Source organism: Stegostoma tigrinum, chromosome 13 (assembly GCF_030684315.1).
Source record: "Stegostoma tigrinum isolate sSteTig4 chromosome 13, sSteTig4.hap1, whole genome shotgun sequence".
Lineage (NCBI taxonomy): Eukaryota > Metazoa > Chordata > Chondrichthyes > Orectolobiformes > Stegostomatidae > Stegostoma > Stegostoma tigrinum.
This window is the reverse complement of record NC_081366.1, coordinates 6525036-6543800: the sequence shown is the minus strand read 5'-3', so window position 1 is coordinate 6543800 and position 18765 is coordinate 6525036. Positions and strand designations below refer to the sequence as shown.

The following is an 18765-nucleotide window of genomic DNA, read 5'->3' as shown; positions in this document are numbered from 1 at the left end:
GGGAGTGGTCTGTTTCAGTGCTATATGACTCTATGACTCTACTGTGAGTAAAAGTAATTCCAGTACGTTGTGAAGTCGTGTTTAGCAATTTCTCTATCGTCCATATCATATTAGGATTCTTTTTAAATTCATAGACATTTCTTTCTATGTTCTATCTATAAGCATTGAAAGTGTGGACACTACAAAGAACAACTTCCAGAACCCTCACCCCATCCCCCTCTCTGATGAACAGTCTAGGCCCGAAACGTCAGCTTTTGTGCTCCTGAGATGCTGCTTGGCCTGTTGTGTTCATCCAGCCTCACATTTTATTATCTCGGATTCTCCAGCATCTGCAGTTCCCATTATCACTCAAAGAACAACAGCAAGCCATTTGATCCACCAAGACTGTATCAACACATAAGGCCTTGCTGAGCTAAAAAAAAACTTTTGGCTCTACGTGGTTTGCATCTGCTGTACTCTGCCTACTCATAACTAGGTCAAGATGTTTCTTAAACTTTGCTGTTGTATCCACCTGTACCACCTTAACTGATAGCACAGCCCAGACACTTACCATCCATTGTGTAGAAAGCCTGTTTCTCACATCTCCTTTGAACTTACTCCTCTACCTTAAGCCTACGTTCCCTAGTAGTTGACATTTCTCCTGTGGAGAACAAACTATGACTATCCATTCTCTCCCGGCCTCAACCATTACTTACACTGTCTAATCGTTTGTATTTTAACTGCAGCAAAGACATCTCGGCTTAGAGGCACCCACACAAGTACAGAATGTGGCCATTGACAGCAGGATTGCCGTCCCAAACAGAGTCTGTAAAGTAGTAATGGAAAGACTGGATTTGAAATAGATCCAAACAAATAAGATTTGAACTTGCTGAGGGCTCTGGCAGAAATTCATATCCTTGCCATATTTTCCAGAAAAAAAAGTCAAACAAAATTAATACATCATCTTGATAGTTTTGGAACTCTCCTATTCATACAAATACATTATCTTGTGTCTGTATAAATGCAATTGCAAGCTTACATTGAAAAAATTAATGGTTCATGCATTACTTTAAGTCATTCTCCAAAACATGGTCGTCAATTATAGAATGCTGTAAACAGTAAATCCCACTATTGCATGCCTGGTGAGCATTAGTATGAATTGAGAGGCTACATCATGTATTTTCATATTGATTAGAATACAAACTTGACCAGGCCTGTTTTCTCACCCCGTACACAACCCCTACATTTTCCCGACTGCCATCTAATCCCCAATCCGTCAAGAATTCAAAACTAGTCATAATTCACCTTGCAGATGACAGTGAAATTATATTTAAATAAAATCGAAATGTGTGAGAGCAACTTAGGAGATGTCGTTGCGGCTGAGAAGAGAGAAAAGCAGAGTTCATGCTTTGAGTCCAATGTGCCTCTCTGTGAATGTTCCACAAAAACTTAAAACATTAATTCTGTTTATGTCTCTGAAGATTTTCTGAAGTTTTCCAATATATTTTGCTTTTAATTCAGATCTCCAGCAACCACAATATTTTACTTTTTATTTTATGGTAATAATATTTATCAGGCTTTTCTTAACTTCAAGTGATCCTGTTAGTGTGTCATGGAATGTTGCCACTGTAGACGAGAATGCAATAAGTATTATATGTTCACAAGTTGATGGTTAATTTCAGTTCGGCATATGTATATGTTGAAACACAAGAAAATTACTGGCTACCATGATAAGTAGGGTCTAAAGAAATGTGCTTAGTAGATGGAGGAGGTAATACTGATCTGGTTATTCACTATGAAACATCTCACAAGTAAAATTTTAGGAAAGGGAACGGAAGTTATGCCCGAAATAAAAGGATCTTAATTTTAGTTGCACAACCATAAATGTTAACTAAAAAGATCTGCCAAGTCATTCCAGCTTTAAGAAGTCGTCTGTACGGTGATTGGTTGAACGTGAGAGCTCCCTCCTGCCCAATCAGAAACTGCAATGTAAGTGGAGATCTTGACTGCCCCCTTGTCTGCTCATACACAATCGGATACAGTGGAGAATGGAATGGCGAGCTACGGAGCATTTGTGAGGTTTGTGCGTTGTTGAGATTTTTCAGAAAAAAGGGAATGTTTGTCTGGAAGAATATCAGTGAATTGGAAAAATTGAACGTATGTTATGCACTGTAGCTTCACTTCTCCAAGAAAATGATACATGAAGACCTCGATTTTAAACACTGAATTACCAGCGGCGCACAACGCTGAAGCAATTGGAATGTTTTGTACTGGCGATGGGATGTTATCAAATATATTGGTGGTTAACTTGGCAACTGGTGCATTGTCTATCCCTATTCTGGTCTGTGGTTTCTGGACAAATTCGTTATTCGATTCCCGAGGAGCTACAACCAGGCGCCTTTGTTGGAAATATTGCAGATGATCTGGGAATACGTGCAAAGCAGCTCACGGCTCGCAATTTTCGTGTTGTGTCTGGTCCCCGGAAGCAGTATTTGGAGGTAAACTTAAACAATGGGAATTTGTTTGTGAAAGAAAAAATTGACAGGGAACAGCTCTGTGGATCAGGCCTCACTTGCACGTTGTCTTTGGAGGCGGTGATCGAGAATCCCTTGACTGTGTATCACCTTGAAGTGGAGATTCTTGATGTAAACGACAATGCTCCCAGTTTTCCGAACAGCCAGTTTCGCCTTAAAATCTCCGAGCTTACCGCACCGGGAGCGCGCTTTGCCATGGAGTACGCGCGCGATCCGGACGTTGGAACTAATTCCCTGCAAACGTACCAACTGGTTCCTAACGAATATTTCATACTGCATGTTGATTCGCGAGGCGGGGACGGAAAGTTGCCAGTGTTAGTGCTGGAACGGGCCTTAGATAGAGAAATACAATCGACCCATCGGTTAGAACTAATTGCCAAGGACGGCGGGGTTCCTCCCAAATCAGGTACTGCTGAAATTATAATTGTCGTGCAGGATGAGAATGACAATGCACCCATCTTCCCAAACTCAGTCTACACAGTTAGTCTGTTAGAAAACTCACCCAAAGGAAAGTTGGTTATTAAACTGAATGCTACTGATATAGATGATGGATCCAATGGAGAGATATTGTACTCGTTCAGCAGTCATACCTCTGTCAGAGTCCGTGAGCTATTCAGTGTGGATTCTAAAACTGGGGAAATCAGAGTTAAAGGGACTTTGGACTATGAAAAAGACAACGCCTTTGAGATTAACATGCAAGCGCTGGACCAGGGAATTAATCCAAATCCCGGGTACTGCCACATTTTAGTTAACATTATTGACGTGAATGATAACGCACCTGACGTGACTCTAACCTCGTTGTTCAGTCCCATTAGGGAAGACTCCAAACCCGGGACTGCGGTTGCTCTGATCAGTGTATCCGACAAAGATTCAGGAGAGAATGGACGGGTAAACTGTGAAATAGCAAATAGCCTTTCATTCAGATTAGATTCATCATTAAACAACTATTACAGGTTGCTGAGTCATCAGCTGCTAGATCGAGAAAATGTTTCGACGTATGACATTAGTATTCGTTGCAGTGATTCAGGATCTCCTCCTCTGACATCCAGGAAAACAATTCGCGTGGAAATCTCGGATACAAACGACAATGCGCCACGCTTTACGCAGACTTTGTATACAGCCCAGGTGATGGAGAACAACGCTATTGGGTCTTCAATCTTCGCAGTAACAGCTCTTGATCCAGATTTGAACCAAAATGCCCGATTAATCTACTCTATCCTCGACAGCCAGGTTCAGAACGAGCCGGTGTACACTTATTTGAGTATCAATTCCAAAAATGGGGTGATTTATTCTCAGAGAACTTTTGATTACGAGCAACTGAGAAACTTTCAGGTCCAAATCCAGGCACGGGACTCCGGAGAGCCACCACTCACAAGCAACACTTCCGTGGATATAATTATTCTGGACCAGAATGACCACGCCCCAGTGATCATTCACCCTTCCATGGAGTACGGTTCAACAGCATTGGAGACAGTGTCAAAGTTCGCAGAGCCAGGCTACCTGATCACTAAGGTAACAGCAACGGATGCTGACTCAGGCCAGAATGCTCGACTGAATTATCAGATTCTTCAGTCTACTGATTCTGGACTTTTCACTATCTCACCTGATACAGGAGAAATTTGGGTAGTCCGTGGCTTCACGGGCAGAGATGCAAAGAAACAAACGATAGTCGTGACCGTCAGCGACAACGGAACACCAATGCTCTCTGCCACAATGACTCTTATCTTGTCACTGGTGGAGGGCGATGCAGAAATGCTCTCTGATATGAGTAATTTATCTGCCGATTCTGGTTTGTCTAAACACACTAGTTTTTACATAGTTATATTTTTAGGGAGTATTTCGGCCATTTTCCTACTTGTTTTAATTGCTCTTGCAATTGCAGTCCATAAAACCAGAAATGGGCGCGGTGGCCCTCACTGTGCCCTGGATTTGTGTTGCTGCTTCCGAGCAAGGAACTCGTTGAATGGGATTCAAAAAGCCAGCAGAAATATTCAAATACCTCCGAACTACATTGAAGTGTTTGGGGGAGATCCACTATCTCAGAGTTTCCGGTATGGAACATGCACGACTTCAGATTTGACCAAAGGAAAGTTCTTGTACTTCAACCAGTGTAGCTCATCCACCGGCAAGAATAGTATCGGCAATGAAACAATTTGGGATCAAGAAAAACCACAAGCATCAATTTCTAATTGTAGGAACATTAGTGAGGTGAGCCAGTGGTAATGCAACTTTACTGGTTATATCTGAACCCACGAATTTCTACTGTTAAACGCACTGAACTGTTTTGTTTGGTACGTCTGAGTTGCAGAGATGTCTGAACTTGCAATTTTTGCCTTTTTTTTTCTTTTTAGTTTCTGCACATTATGTGCAAAGCAAGCTCCAAACTCTGAATGGTGCTTAGGAGAGTGCTTCCAAATGCGGAAAGGTGTAATCATTTGTAACACTTAATGTGTTTTGCCCATTTCCTTAGCTGCCATTAATTGTCAGGGTGCACCATACCAAGTCATTGTATGCACACAGTACAGGTGTGCTGTCATCAAAGATCTGTCATTAGAAAGACGTATGTTGAGCTCGGTGACAAAGCAACTAATGAACTGTACTGCAGCCCAGATCAGAAGGATACATATATTTTTGGTAGCCGCATCTACAGTTATGAAGTCCAGTTCAGTGCCCTTAAGTGGAAAGTATCTTTTCTTGGTGCAAAAAAAGGGTAATGTCCGAAATAAAACTTCGGAACTACCTACTAATCAAATCTATATGTCTCCATGGAATCTGATGTCCCCACGGTAAAATGTATCACATTTTATATTCAGAAAAATATAACAGAAATTTAATTAATTTTCGAGGGTGTTGGGTGGATTATTTTGCTAAGACATTGTCACTGGAGTAAGAGCATTGTTGGCAAGGTCAGCATTTATTACTTATCCCTAATTAGCTTTGAGAAGATTGCAGTGATCCTTTCTGATCTATCCAACGCAGTTGTGTGTAATTCCTTATGGGAAACATTGGAGCAGAGCACAGTTCATCAAAAGCGATTTTTTTGGACATCAACTGTTTCATATGAAACTGCTAATCAATTTAGGATAACTTTATGTAAGGATACATATTGTTAGGCAACACAATAGGTAATAGAGGAACGTGCAATCATAATACACTTCACTGAAAACTCGTCTGCAGATGCAACAAGGATTGTGGAAGACAAGCAATATGTTTGTCTTTCCCACATTAGGATGCCTTTGTCAAATTCACTCATGAAATGAGGATTTAACTGACTGTGTCAGCATTTACTGCCCTTCTCTAGTTGCACATGAAACGCTGATAGGAGTTGTCTTCTAAACCATTGTAGTTAATTTGTTGCAACAACACCCGTACTACCACCTGGGAGGGAGTTGTCAGGTTTTGACCTAATGACTGTAAAGGTGCAGTAATATGTTTTGAAGTCAGAATTGTGACCACCTTAGACGGAATATGCAAGTGATGGCACTCCCATGTATGTGATACATTTGTCCCTCCAAATAGTAGTGGTTGTGAGTTAATAAGGTGTTGCCTAAGAGGACATGGCGAATTTCTGCAATGTATGTTGTTGATGGTGCACACTGCTGCTACTAAGTATCAGTGATGGAGGGAATGATTTTTTTGTAAATGTGGCATTAATCTAGTGGACTGGATTGTTGTGGGGTGGTGTCAGGCTTTTCGATTGGTGTTGGAGATGCACTCATCTAGGCAAATGGAGAATATTCCATTACACTACTGACCTGTCCCTTGTCGATAATGGACAGTTTTTTGGGGATAGCAGAAGGTAAATTTGTTATTACAGGATTTCTAATATATGACCTGTCCTTGTAGCCACAGTATTTATTTAGTTTCTCCAGTTCAGCTTCTGGTCGATGGTAAACCCCAGGATATTGATAGGGGCTGCTACTTAATTTGACTACAAGAGAAATCACGTCTAGTTTCAATTGTGTGGAACAGTTGTCAAATTGGACCTGGTGCATTGTGTGCATTTCTGGTCACCTTGCGTGAGGAAGCTTATACTCACCCAGAGACAGGTTGTCATGGACATTCAGTAGGCTGATTCCTGGGATGATGGGATTAAGCTATAAGTAGATACAAAGAATTGTAGGCCTTTATTAATTGGAGTTTTAAAAAATGACAGGAGAGCTCGTAACAATGTAGGAAAGCCTTAAAGGCATAGGAAAGTTTGGATGAAAAACAGTGTTTCCTTTGGCCAGTGTGTCTAGAGCCACAATATGCAACTTCAAAGCAAACGGCAGCTATTTAGGAATGAGATGAGGAGGAAATCATCATTCAGTGATGATGATATTTGGAATTCTCCATCCCAGATGGTATTACAAGTTAAAAGCAAGGATTGGTAGATTTCTACACACTAATGTGGTCAATCGCTATTTGAGAAATTGTGAATGTGACATTGACGTGGATGATCAGCTTGGTCTAGAACGAATGCAGTTGAAATGGTCATTTGACTATTGAAAATGACTGATTGGAAAAATGAGGGTGAGAGTCAAGAGTAAGAAGGCTGCTCTTTCAAACAGATGGCACAGGCATATGTACTGTACAGTTTTATGATCTTCTCTGCCCACTGCTTGGACACTAGGCCCACTTGTCCACCTATTAAGACCTGTACTTTCTCTAATTAGATTTTGTGCACATTGTTTCTAAACATCTAGCAGACTTGTCATCTTTGTAGGAAGAATACTGATCCTTGACTCAACCTTCACAAAATGCCAACCCCTGTTACAATGAACTATTGTTCCTCTACACTATCTGAAATATGATTAGCATTACTGACTTTGTTCTGCTAACGACAGAAAAAAGATAAAACTATTTAAATGTATCCAAATGATAATATACACTAAAGCCTGTGATTTGGCTGAGAACGATCAGAATTCAATGAAATGAGATACACATAACAGTCCAACAAAGAAATAGAGACGCTGCAGATCTGGAAAAAAAACAGAAATTGCAGGTGGAACTCAGTGTGTCTGACAGCAACTATGGAAAGTTAATGTTTCAAGTCCAGTAACTCATCAGAATAAAAATGTATTTCTTACCTTGCTCTCCAAGCAGTGTAGGTTTTCAAATGTTCAGTGTATCCATAACTGTTTAAAAGATCAATTTTGCAGAAAGACGGAAACTTCCACAGCTTTAAGAAAGAATTTGCGTTTTTTGGTTGTGCAACAAAAATTTGGAATAACAATGATTTAGGGGAACATTCTACCTTTAAGAAATGAGTTTTATTCTGATTGGTTGAACGTGAGTCTGCCAATCAGAAGCTAGAAACTTGGTGGTGATCCGGCCTGTCGCTTCCCTTCCCAACTAGCATCGCACTCAGCCCGAGACAATGTGAAATTGGTCAGCGAGCTATAGAGGGTTTGCGATCGTTTTCGCCGATGCATTCATTGGGATTTTAACCACAAAATAGAGGCCTTTTTGAAACTATTTCGAGCATCACTTAAAAGGTGAAGACATTTTCCCTGCATTGCAGCCTTTTCAGTAATGAAACTCGGCACAAACAATTCTAATCTTAAGGAAACGCCGAATGCTACGGAGCTGCGGTGAAACAATTGGAATGCTTAATACTGGCAATGAGATGTTACAATATATTTTACTTTTTAAAATCGAAACTGCTATTTTGCATGTTTATCTCCTGGGATCTAATTTTAGGAGAAATTCGTTACTCGATTCCTGAAGAATTGCATCTGGGTGCATTCGTTGGAAACGTTGCTGACGATTTGGGATTTGATGTCCAGCAGCTATCTGCTCGGAATTTTCGACTTGTATCGGGTCCAAATCAGCGATATTTGGAAGTCAATTTACACAATGGGATTCTGTTCGTAAATGAAAAGGTTGACAGGGAACAAATCTGCGGCCCTCGTCTCACTTGCGTTTTGTCTTTGGAAGCTGTGCTTGAAAATCCTTTGAATTTGCATCAGATCGAGGTGGAGATTCGCGATATAAATGACAACGCTCCCAGTTTCCCGAAGGGCCAGGTCCGCCTTGAAATCTCCGAAGTTGCTGCGCCGGGTAAGCGTTTTCCCCTCGAGTGCGCGCACGATCCTGATGTTGGAATTAACTCCGTACAGACCTACCAGCTGGTTGCAAATGAATACTTCTTGTTAAATGTTGAGGCGGGCATTGGAGATGGGAAGTTACCCGTACTAGTGCTAGAAAAGCCCCTGGACAGAGAGAAGCAATCGATCCACAGGCTACTGCTGTTGGCCAAAGACGGCGGGGTACCCGAGAGGTCTGGTACTACCCAGATCAATATCATAGTTGAAGATGCCAACGACAATGAGCCATTTTTCCTGCAATCGGTTTACAGAGTCAGCCTGGCAGAGAATATAACTAAAGGGTCCTTGGCTCTGCGGGTAAACGCCACGGATTTAGATGATGGTTCTAATGGAGAGATTGTGTACTCTTTCAGTAGTGTTGCATCTGCTGAAGTCCGTGAACTGTTTGGTTTGGATTCGAAAACGGGCGAGATCAGAACCAAAGCGAATTTGGACTATGAGGATGTTAACGTTTTCGAATTTATTGTACAAGCAAAGGACCAGGGACTTAATGCCAACCCAACATACTGTCATGTTGTGTTGAACATTATTGATGTCAATGATAATGCCCCTGAAGTGACGCTGACATCCTTATCCAGCCCTGTTCCAGAAGACTCTCTGCCTGGAACTGTAGTAGCCCTGATCAGTGCGTCAGACAGGGATTCCGGAAAATTTGGGCAGCTGCAGTGTAAAATCGGCAATCATCTTCCCTTCGCACTGGATTCGTCCTCCAAGAAGTATTTACGGTTGATCACGCAGGAACGGCTGGACCGCGAATCCTTCTCTACCTATGATGTGACTATCACTTGTAACGATGGCGGAACCCCGCCTCTCTCCACCAACAAAACCATTGTGGTTGAAGTTTCAGACAGGAATGACAACGCGCCACAGTTTGCGCAACCGTCCCTCACAGCCTACGTGATGGAGAATAACGAAATCGATGCGTCCATTTTCTCGGTGTCAGCTTCGGATCCCGACCTAGGGCAAAACGGCCAGCTGTCCTATTATATCCTGGAGAGCCAGGTTCAGGGCGAATCGGTAAGCAGGTACATCCACATAAATTCAGAGAGTGGCGTGATATATTCCTTTCGATCTTTTGACCACGAGCAATTAAAAAACTTGCAGGTCCGAGTTCAAGCGCGTGATCGTGGAGTCCCACAACTCGCTAGCAACGTCTCCATAGACATCATTATCCTTGATCAGAATGACAACGCTCCAGTGATTGTGCATCCGATAACTGAGTATGGGTCAACAGTGACAGAGACCCTACCCCAATTGGCGGATCCAGGGTATCTCGTGACCAAGGTAACGGCCACTGATGCAGACTCAGGGCAAAATGCTCACCTATCCTATCGGATTTTCCATGATAACAATTGGGGACTTTTTACGATTTCATTGGAAACGGGTGAAATATGGACAACCCGAAGGATTACAAAGACAGATGCAAACAAGCAGAAGTTAGATATCCTTGTAAATGACAATGGAGTACCAGCACTTACAGCGACAATTACTATCATCCTGACAATTGTAGAAGGCAGTGCGGAAATGCTCAATGACCCAGGCAGTTTAGCTGAAAGCCCTGGCTTCACTTTTGATACCAACCTGTACTTAGTTATTTCTTTGGGAATTATCTCGTCGGTTTTTTTGGTGGTTTTAATCATACTGGCTATTAAGCTTAATGGAAGCAGAGCTGCTTTTGATGGACGCATATGTTTTTTGGGCACATGTTGCTGCTTTGAATCGAGAAATGGAATTCAGAAAGCCAGCCGGAACCTACAGATTACCCCCAACTATGTTGAAGTATTTGGGGGCGATCCACTTTCCCAAAGTTTTCGTTATGACACATGTTCGCTAAAGAGGGACGTCCATTTCCCCAGCACGTCCACAGAAAATAACAAAGCTTGGAGGGAAATCGTTGTAAACGGGGAGAAAGCTATACTTAGTGAGGTGAGGCGCCTGGATGGAAAGGATATTAATCGACTATGCCAACCAGATTGGGTTCGGGAATTTACAACACATGTTTTACTATTTCACACAATTTCTTGTATCTATTTACAGGCCGATCCAGATGCCATGGTACAATGTTCTTTTTTTACTTGTTGATCTGTAAATTCCCACTGTAGCTGTCACTATTATTGTAATTTGCCCCCTCCAAACACCATCTTCCACCTCAAAATGACACACAATGGGCCAGAAGACGGGTTGGGCTCTTCATTATTAAAGCTGTTCCAAAGATCATGAAACAGAAAGGAGCAAATGTAAGTTATTTGATACACAGAACCTGTCCTATCATTTAATATGATTACAACAAAAAGCATGCAACCTTAACTCAAGCTTCCTGTCAGCACCTCATCATTCTGACCTCTCCTGTCATTAAACGTCTGTCTTACACAATCTTCAATATGTGTAATCACCTCCACTACTCTCTGTTGAAGAGAACTTCAGAGACTATTTATTGATCCTCAAGAAAACATTCTCCATCATCTTGATCTAAAGCAGGAGGCGCCTTATCTTTAAAGTGCACCCCTGAGCATCCACTTTGTCAAGCCTCCTCAGAATATTTCATTCCATTTCAATAAGATCACTGCTCATTCTTTTAAGATCAATGTGTATAGGTCCCCCACTAATTCCTTCAGCACAAAGGTTTAGCAACATATCATTGATTATTAATTCCTCAGTTAAGACACAAAGGCTGTCAGTGAAGCACCCAATCTTGTTTTAGCCCATGAATGTTGTAATGTGGGTCAGGAGTGTACAGTACAATAGCGATGGCAGTTTCAGATGCTGTCGATGAGGGGGAAACCAGCTCCTTACCATATCTGGGCCATTAAGTCATGACTGTTGCAAACATATTTCAAAAACAATATTGCAGCAAGTTATGGAATTTTGTGACATTCTTTTCAAGAAAGTTGATTGAACTTCACATGTCCTATCTAAGAACGTAAAACAGAGGAGCAGAAGCAGGCCATTCAGCCCACTGAGTCTGCTGTCCCATTCAATGAGAAGATGGGAGAAATGATTTCCTGCCAATCATATTTTAGCAATCTTAAGTCCAATTCAATTGGGCATATTTAATGGAGAAAATAATCTGGCCAAGTGAACTTTATGGTGGCAGAAACTTTCAGGTTATCTTATGAAGACAATTATATTTCAGATCTATTTAGAATATAATTAATAATTCAAATGAGTGAAAACTGCACAAAAATAGTGAAGGAAATGGTTAGATGATTTTATATTGCACAACAATAAATCTAACTATTGAGCAATGTCTTAGAAATGCATTCCAACTTTAAGAAACGTTCAGTGTCGTGATTGGTTGAATGTAAGGCAGCCCTTTCCTCCAATGAATGGCTACAATGTTACCGGAGATCCTTACTGCCTTACCCTCCCCTCCGCCATTGTGTCCAACCAGATAGAGCTTGGGTCGAGCTGCGTCTCGTTACATTAGGTCTTCTACTTTTCAGCCACTGGTGATTTTAGACAAAATGAGAAGGTTTGTTCGCAATAATATCATAGATTTCTTTTAATTTTAAAACTGTGTTATTCAGGCAAGCTAGCTGTTTCGCCAGAATGGAAATATAATTGATTCTTTTGCCAGGATTATTTTTTGTTTTGTTTTCACTCTGCGCTTGTATCACTTGAAATGTTTTGTGCTGGAAATGGAGTATTGGAAAACATATCGGCTATTGAAATGGCTATTTTTATATTGTATCGTCTTTTCTTGGGAACTGGCTTCCGGACAGATGCGTTATTCGATTCCTGAGGAACAGAATTTGGGTGCTTTTGTTGGAAATATCGCCGACGATTTGGTTTTGGATAAAAATGAGTTATCAGCTCGCGGCTTTCACATTGTGGACAGTCCCAGTAAGCAGTATCTGGACGTGAATTTAGACAATGGAAATTTGCTTATCAAAGAAAAAATAGACAGAGAGCAGCTGTGTGGACCAGCCCTCACTTGCACGCTGTCCTTGGAAGCTGTGATTGAAAAGCCCCTGAACGTGTATCACTTTCAAGTGGAAATTCTGGATGCAAACGACAACGCTCCGCGTTTCCCAGAGAGTCAGTTCCGCCTGGAAATCTCAGAGATGGCTGCCCTGGGAACGCGATTTGCTCTGGAGTGCGCGTTGGACCCGGACGTTGGTGCCAACTCTGTACAAAGTTACCAGTTGTCAGCCAACCACTATTTCAACCTGGAGCTGGAAACGCGAGGTCGGGACGGCAAGCTACCCGTTTTAGTCTTGGAAAGAGCCTTGGACAGAGAACAGGAGAATACGCACAGGTTAGTGTTAACTGCTAAAGACGGAGGCATCCCTGAGAGATCTGGCACAGCTGAAATAATAATCGCAGTGGAAGATGCCAATGACAATGCACCTGTTTTCTCACAGTCGGTTTATAGGGTCAGTTTGCTGGAGAATGTGCCTATAGGAACTTTGGTGATCAAACTAGATGCCTCTGATTTGGATGTTGGTCTCAACGGGCAGATCGTGTATTCATTTAGCAGTCACACTTCCAATAGAGTTCGGGAGCATTTTGCTTTGGATCCAAAAACTGGTGAAATCAAAATTAAGAAACGTTTGAACCACAAAGACAACAGCGTTTTTGAGATTAATGTACAAGCAAAGGACAAAGGACCTAATGCGACTCCTGTTTACTGTCACGTTGTAGTTAACATCGTTGATGTCAACGACAACGCTCCTGAAGTGACCCTAACCTCTCTGTTCAGTCCTGTCAGTGAAGACTCCCTTCCGGGAACTGTGGTGGCTCTGATCAGTTCAACAGACAAAGACTCGGGTGAAAACGGGCACGTGCAATGTCAAATCTCAAATAAGCTTCCATTTAAGCTTGACTCCTCCTTGAGTGGTTATTATAGATTGGTTACTGGAGAGACACTGGATCGGGAGTATTTCTCGAAATACAATGTAACTATTGTGTGCAGTGATGCCGGAAACCCTCCACTCACAGTCAACAAAACCATCCTGCTGGAGGTTTCAGATGTAAATGACAACCCACCGCAGTTCAGGCAGCCTTTATATACTGCTCACGTGATGGAGAACAGCGCTATTGGTGAGTCCATATTCTCGGTCACTGCTTTTGATCCCGATTTAAATCAGAATGCCCGCCTAACCTACCATATCTCGGAAACACTAATTCACAGCATGCCAGCATCTACTTATGTCTCTATTAACTCGGACAGTGGCGTCATATACGCTCAGCGAACTTTTGACTACGAGCGTCTGAAAAGTTTTCAAATCCAGGTTCTGGCACATGACTCTGGAGAACTGCCTCTTTCTGGCAACACTTCCGTCCACATAATTATCCTGGACCAGAATGACAACGCCCCGGTTATCGTACATCCCTTGCCCGAGTTCGGTTCCACGGTGTTGGAGACGGTGTCCCGGTTCGCAGAGCCAGGCTACCTGGTCGTCAAAGTTTCTGCTACAGACTCTGACACCGGTCAGAACGCACGCCTCACTTATCAGATTCTCCATTCTTCTGACGCTAGCCTTTTTACCATTTCACCAGATACGGGAGAGATCTGGACAATACGCAGCATCGTGAATAAGGACGCTTCAAAGCAGAGGTTGATAATCGGTGTTAACGACAACGGAATACCTCCGCTGACAGCTACAGTAACGTTCGTGCTGTCTGTGACGGGAACGGATGTACAAATGCTCTCTGATGTGACCAGCGACAACGCTGAGTTCGTTTCCGATTCGAGTTTTTACCTGGTGATAACTTTCGGCCTCACCTCCTCCATTTTCCTAGTGATTTTGATTACCCTCGCGATTAAGGTGTACAACAGCTCTTCGGTAGACACCTGTGGCTGTTTGACTGCAAGGGACTCCCGAAATGGGCTTCGAAAAGACAGAAAATGTCTCCAGATACCAGCGAGCTATGTTGAAGTGTTTGGGGGTGATCCACTTTCTCAGAGTTTCCGTTATGATACTTGCTCATCTTCATATTCCACAAAGGGAGGTTTCTTGTCTTCCCACAGAGGCACTATGTCTGCCAGGAAGAACAACACCCAGAATGGTGATTGGGGAAATGGAGACACCCCAAGAACACCAACCCATGCACAGTGCAGAAGCACTGTGAATTCTGAGGTGAGGTTCTTATTCAAAAACGAAAAGAAAACACCTCATGGGTTTGATTTGGAGTTACAATTGTCCTCGGGAACAATGCTGATCATGAAGATCTGGGTTAGGAAATGCCCAAGAGAAAATCCTTTCATTCGGCTTTGTTATCTGAAGGCCCAGTCGCTAATTGTGGACCAGCTCCTGTGCTATTCAATAAGTTGCCCTTAGGTGCGTTCACATGGCTTACCATAGCGCTAAGTGTGTTGGTTAGAGAAAATTACCATTAAGCATGTGTGTATAAACCAAAATTGACATGCCAGAAGCGCCACCTGCAACCTACATAATCTATAGTTTAGAATGGAAGGAAATGGTAGCTTGCTCTGGAATTCCAAACTCGTCCATAAGGACAAAATAAATTAAGTATCAGCGCTCTGATGGTAGTTATACGTATTGTTGCAATGTGTTATAGCCCAGGGTTTACATTTTTGAGCAGAATTAAAACATCTCATACTTCACTGGGGGAGATATTCTGATCAGCAGACGGTCAAATGAAATAATTGACGAAGTGTTCTGAAGGGTCATTAGACACTAAACGTTCTGTCCACAGACGTTGCCAGGCCTGCTGAGTTTCTGCAGCACTTCGTGCCTTTCTAAATGAAGTAACTGGATGGGATCGTAGGAAATTAAATGTCACATGTGAAAAAAGTGAGGAATGTGTATCGAAAGGCAGGGGAATCTGAGTTATCACTCAAGTGGCATAACACCTTATTAGGGAAGAGATAAAATAATTTCAGGTTTTAAAATAGTTTCAAAGAAGCCATTTTTTGATCATTCACCAAAGTTTGGAAAAGATGGGAGAGGAGCCACCAAAATGGTATAGGAAATAAAGGAGAAATTTAGATTGCACAATGCTAAATGTCAATACCACTGAGATATTTACAGGGACATTCCAGCTTTAAGAAATGTTCTGCATGGTCATTGGTTGAATTCCCATTCACCAATAAAAAGCTGTAATGTGTCTGGAGATCTTGACTGCCCCGTTCCCTCCCCATCCACCATTACGTAGATCAGATACAGTGTAAAACCCGTATAGAGAGCTGAGTAGCGCTACACCGGGTGTAATATTCGTTTATGTTGGCAATTTTATAAAGAAATACGAAGATCAGATCGACTTTTCAGTGATATGTGAAAAATACAGGTATTTTAATGTAATATTATCCCTCTTTATCGGTGAAAATCGCTTGCACGGAATCTTATTCCAAGGATTCACTGAATGGCGAGACGCGCTGAAGCATTTGTAATGCATTGTGCAGGAAATGGGATTTTCTGAAATACACTGGCTGTTGAAATGGTCACTTTTGTTCTTTATCTTACCCTACTGGGTGCTTGTTTCGGGACAGATTCGCTATTCAATTCCCGAAGAGCTGCAACTGGGCGCCTTTGTTGGGAATATCGCAGATGATTTGGGTTTGGATGTGAACGAGCTCAGAGCTCGCAATTTTCGGACCGTGTCTGGGCCCAGGAAGCAGTATCTGGACGTAAATGTGGACAATGGGATATTACTTGTGAAAGAAAAAATTGACAGAGAACAGCTCTGTGGACCGAATCTGATATGCACCTTGTCCTTAGAAGCCGTGATTGAAAATCCTTTAAACGTGTATCATTTCCAAGTGGATATTCTGGATGTAAATGACAACGCTCCCAGTTTCCCAAAAAGTCAATTCCGATTGGAAATCTCAGAGGTGGCCGTAGAAGGAGCGCGTTTTGTCCTAGAATCGGCGCAGGACCCAGATGTTGGAACTAACGCTTTACAGACCTACTTGTTAGTCAGTAACGAGTATTTCACAATAGACATCCAGTCGCGCAGTGGAGATGGCAAATTGCCAGTGTTAGTATTGCAAAAGCCGCTGGACAGGGAAAAACAAAAGACACACAAACTCGTACTAATTGCCAAGGACGGGGGAATCCCTGAAAAATCTGGAACTGCCCAGGTAATTATTATCGTACAAGATGCGAACGACAACGCGCCTGTGTTTTCGCGATCAGTACAGAGGGTGAGAATGCTGGAAAATGCATCTAAAGGCACACTCGTCATCAAACTAAACGCAACTGACTTGGACGATGGCCCTAACGGAGAAATTGTATACTCGTTCAGTAGTCACGCCTCTTCCAAAGTTGGCGAACTGTTCACCGTGGATTCCAGAAGTGGGGAGATTAGAGTCAAAGGCAACTTGAACTATGAGGAAAATCGTGTTTTTGAGATTAATGTACAAGCAATGGACAAGGGGCCTTATGCGACGCCTGTGTACTGTGATGTCCTGGTTAACATTATTGATGTCAATGATAACTCACCTGAGATAACTTTGACCTCTATGTTCAGTCCTGTTATTGAGAACTCCCTGCCTCGAACGGTGGTAGCCTTGTTTAGTGTGGAGGACAAAGACTCGGGAGATAATGGACAGGTTCAATGCCAAATTGCAAATGACTCTCCTTTCAGACTGGATTCGTCTGTGAAGAATTACTACAGCTTGGTCACTCAGAAGCCACTCGATCGCGAAAAAACGTCAGAGTATGACCTTACAATCTTGTGTAGCGACAGAGGATTCCCTCCTCTCGCAGCCAAGAAATCTATCCGCGTGGAAGTTTCCGATGTTAATGATAACGTTCCACGTTTTACACAACCTTTATACACTGCCTATGTGATGGAGAACAACGTTGTCGGCTCCTCTGTTTTCACTGTGACAGCCTTCGATGCAGACTTAAACCAGAATTCTCGACTCTCCTACTCCATCCTGGAAACTGAGGATCAGGATTTACCAATATCCGACTATGTTCAGATTCATTCAGAAACTGGTGTGTTATATTCTCACACAACATTTGACTACGAACAACTTAAAAACTTTCAGATTCACGTGCGGGCACAGGACTCTGGAGCTACGCCACTGGCCAGCAATGCCTCAGTTCAATTTATTATCCTTGATCAAAATGACAATGCGCCAGTGTTCACACAGCCATCACCAGAGTATGACTCTACGGCGATAGAGACAGTTTCGAGATCGACCGAACCAGGATACCTGGTTGCAAAAGTGGCCGCAACCGATGCGGACTCTGGCCAGAATGCTCGCCTTGACTACCAGATTTTTCAGTCTACTGACCCGGGACTTTTTACTATATCAGCGGACTCGGGGGAAATATGGACAGTTCGTAGCATCCTGGACAAGGATCTCAGGAAGCAAAAGTTGGTCATTGTTGCAAAAGACAGTGGAGTCCCGCCACTTACAGCGACCATGACCATCATTGTATCTGTGGAACAAAGTAGAACAGGAATCTTATCCGAGATGGACACTTTACCAGAAGGAGCTGTTTTTGCTTCGGATGCAAACTTTTACTTGGTCATAGGTTTGGGGTTACTTTCGGTCATTTTTCTAGTGATTTTAATTATCCTCGCCGTTATGGTTTATAAAAACAGACCTGGTGTTGACCACCGAAGCTCTTCTCGGGGCACCTGTTGTTGCTTTGAGACAAGAACTCACAAAGCCAGTCGGAGCCTTCAGATTCCTCCGAACTACGTGGAAGTGTTTGGGGGCGACCCACTTTCTCAGAGCTTCCGCTACGAGACGTGCTCGTCTTCAGATACGCTGAAGAGAGACTTCATGTTTCGCAGTATGCGGAGTTCACATGCTGGAAAGACCGGCCCTGCTGGCAAAGATCCCCCACCAATGTTGAACTCTGCAAATTCTAGAAATACTGTTAATTGTGAGGTGAGACACCCGGCTATTGGGTGAGTGGGAGGTAATGCGTTATTGGCAGTTGCGCACGTTAAACTAAAGCTATATTAATGTGGATATGAAGCGATGGTAGACATTTTCCCTGGGCTTTCAATCTTCTTAGCTTTTCAAATTCCTCGCCATCCCAACATCTGCGCCTAAATCGAAGCCAAATATTTTCCCTCATAATTATTCTGTTATATGTATCGCTGTAATTGCTCTGCTGTATTAAACTGTTAGTAAGTCTTTGACGCATCGTATGAATAGTAAAGGAATTCATTGTTCTCAACATAAAAAGAACTGCAGTTTTGAAACGCTGAGATTCTTCTTTCCCTCC

General features: G+C 42.5%; 3 protein-coding genes across 8 annotated transcripts in view; all 3 read left to right on the top strand.

Annotated features, from left to right (window-relative positions):
- The window catches only part of LOC125458288 (protocadherin gamma-A11-like), a 199301-nt gene that overhangs the window by 112980 nt on the left and 67556 nt on the right, over positions 1-18765 (top strand). Inside the window, exon 1 of one of the 6 annotated variants that reach the window (XM_048543455.2) lies at positions 11922-14688. The exons of 4 other annotated variants lie outside the window; for them this stretch is intronic. In XM_048543455.2, coding sequence (XP_048399412.2) covers positions 12244-14688 — 2445 coding nt within the window. In that variant the 5' untranslated portion in view covers positions 11922-12243. Of the gene's footprint in view, positions 1-11921; positions 14689-15422; positions 18423-18765 lie in introns of those variants that run through there. One more of the 6 variants, XM_059650541.1, reaches the window with a different exon arrangement.
- LOC125458397 (protocadherin-10-like) lies at positions 2025-4736 on the top strand. The gene has a single exon (XM_048543653.2). The coding sequence runs from the start codon at positions 2256-2258 to the stop codon at positions 4734-4736; it is 2481 nt and encodes an 826-aa protein (XP_048399610.2). The 5' UTR covers positions 2025-2255.
- Positions 7545-10687, top strand: LOC125458396 (protocadherin-10-like). Its single transcript, XM_048543651.2, has one exon. The coding sequence runs from the start codon at positions 8120-8122 to the stop codon at positions 10685-10687; it is 2568 nt and encodes an 855-aa protein (XP_048399608.2). The 5' UTR covers positions 7545-8119.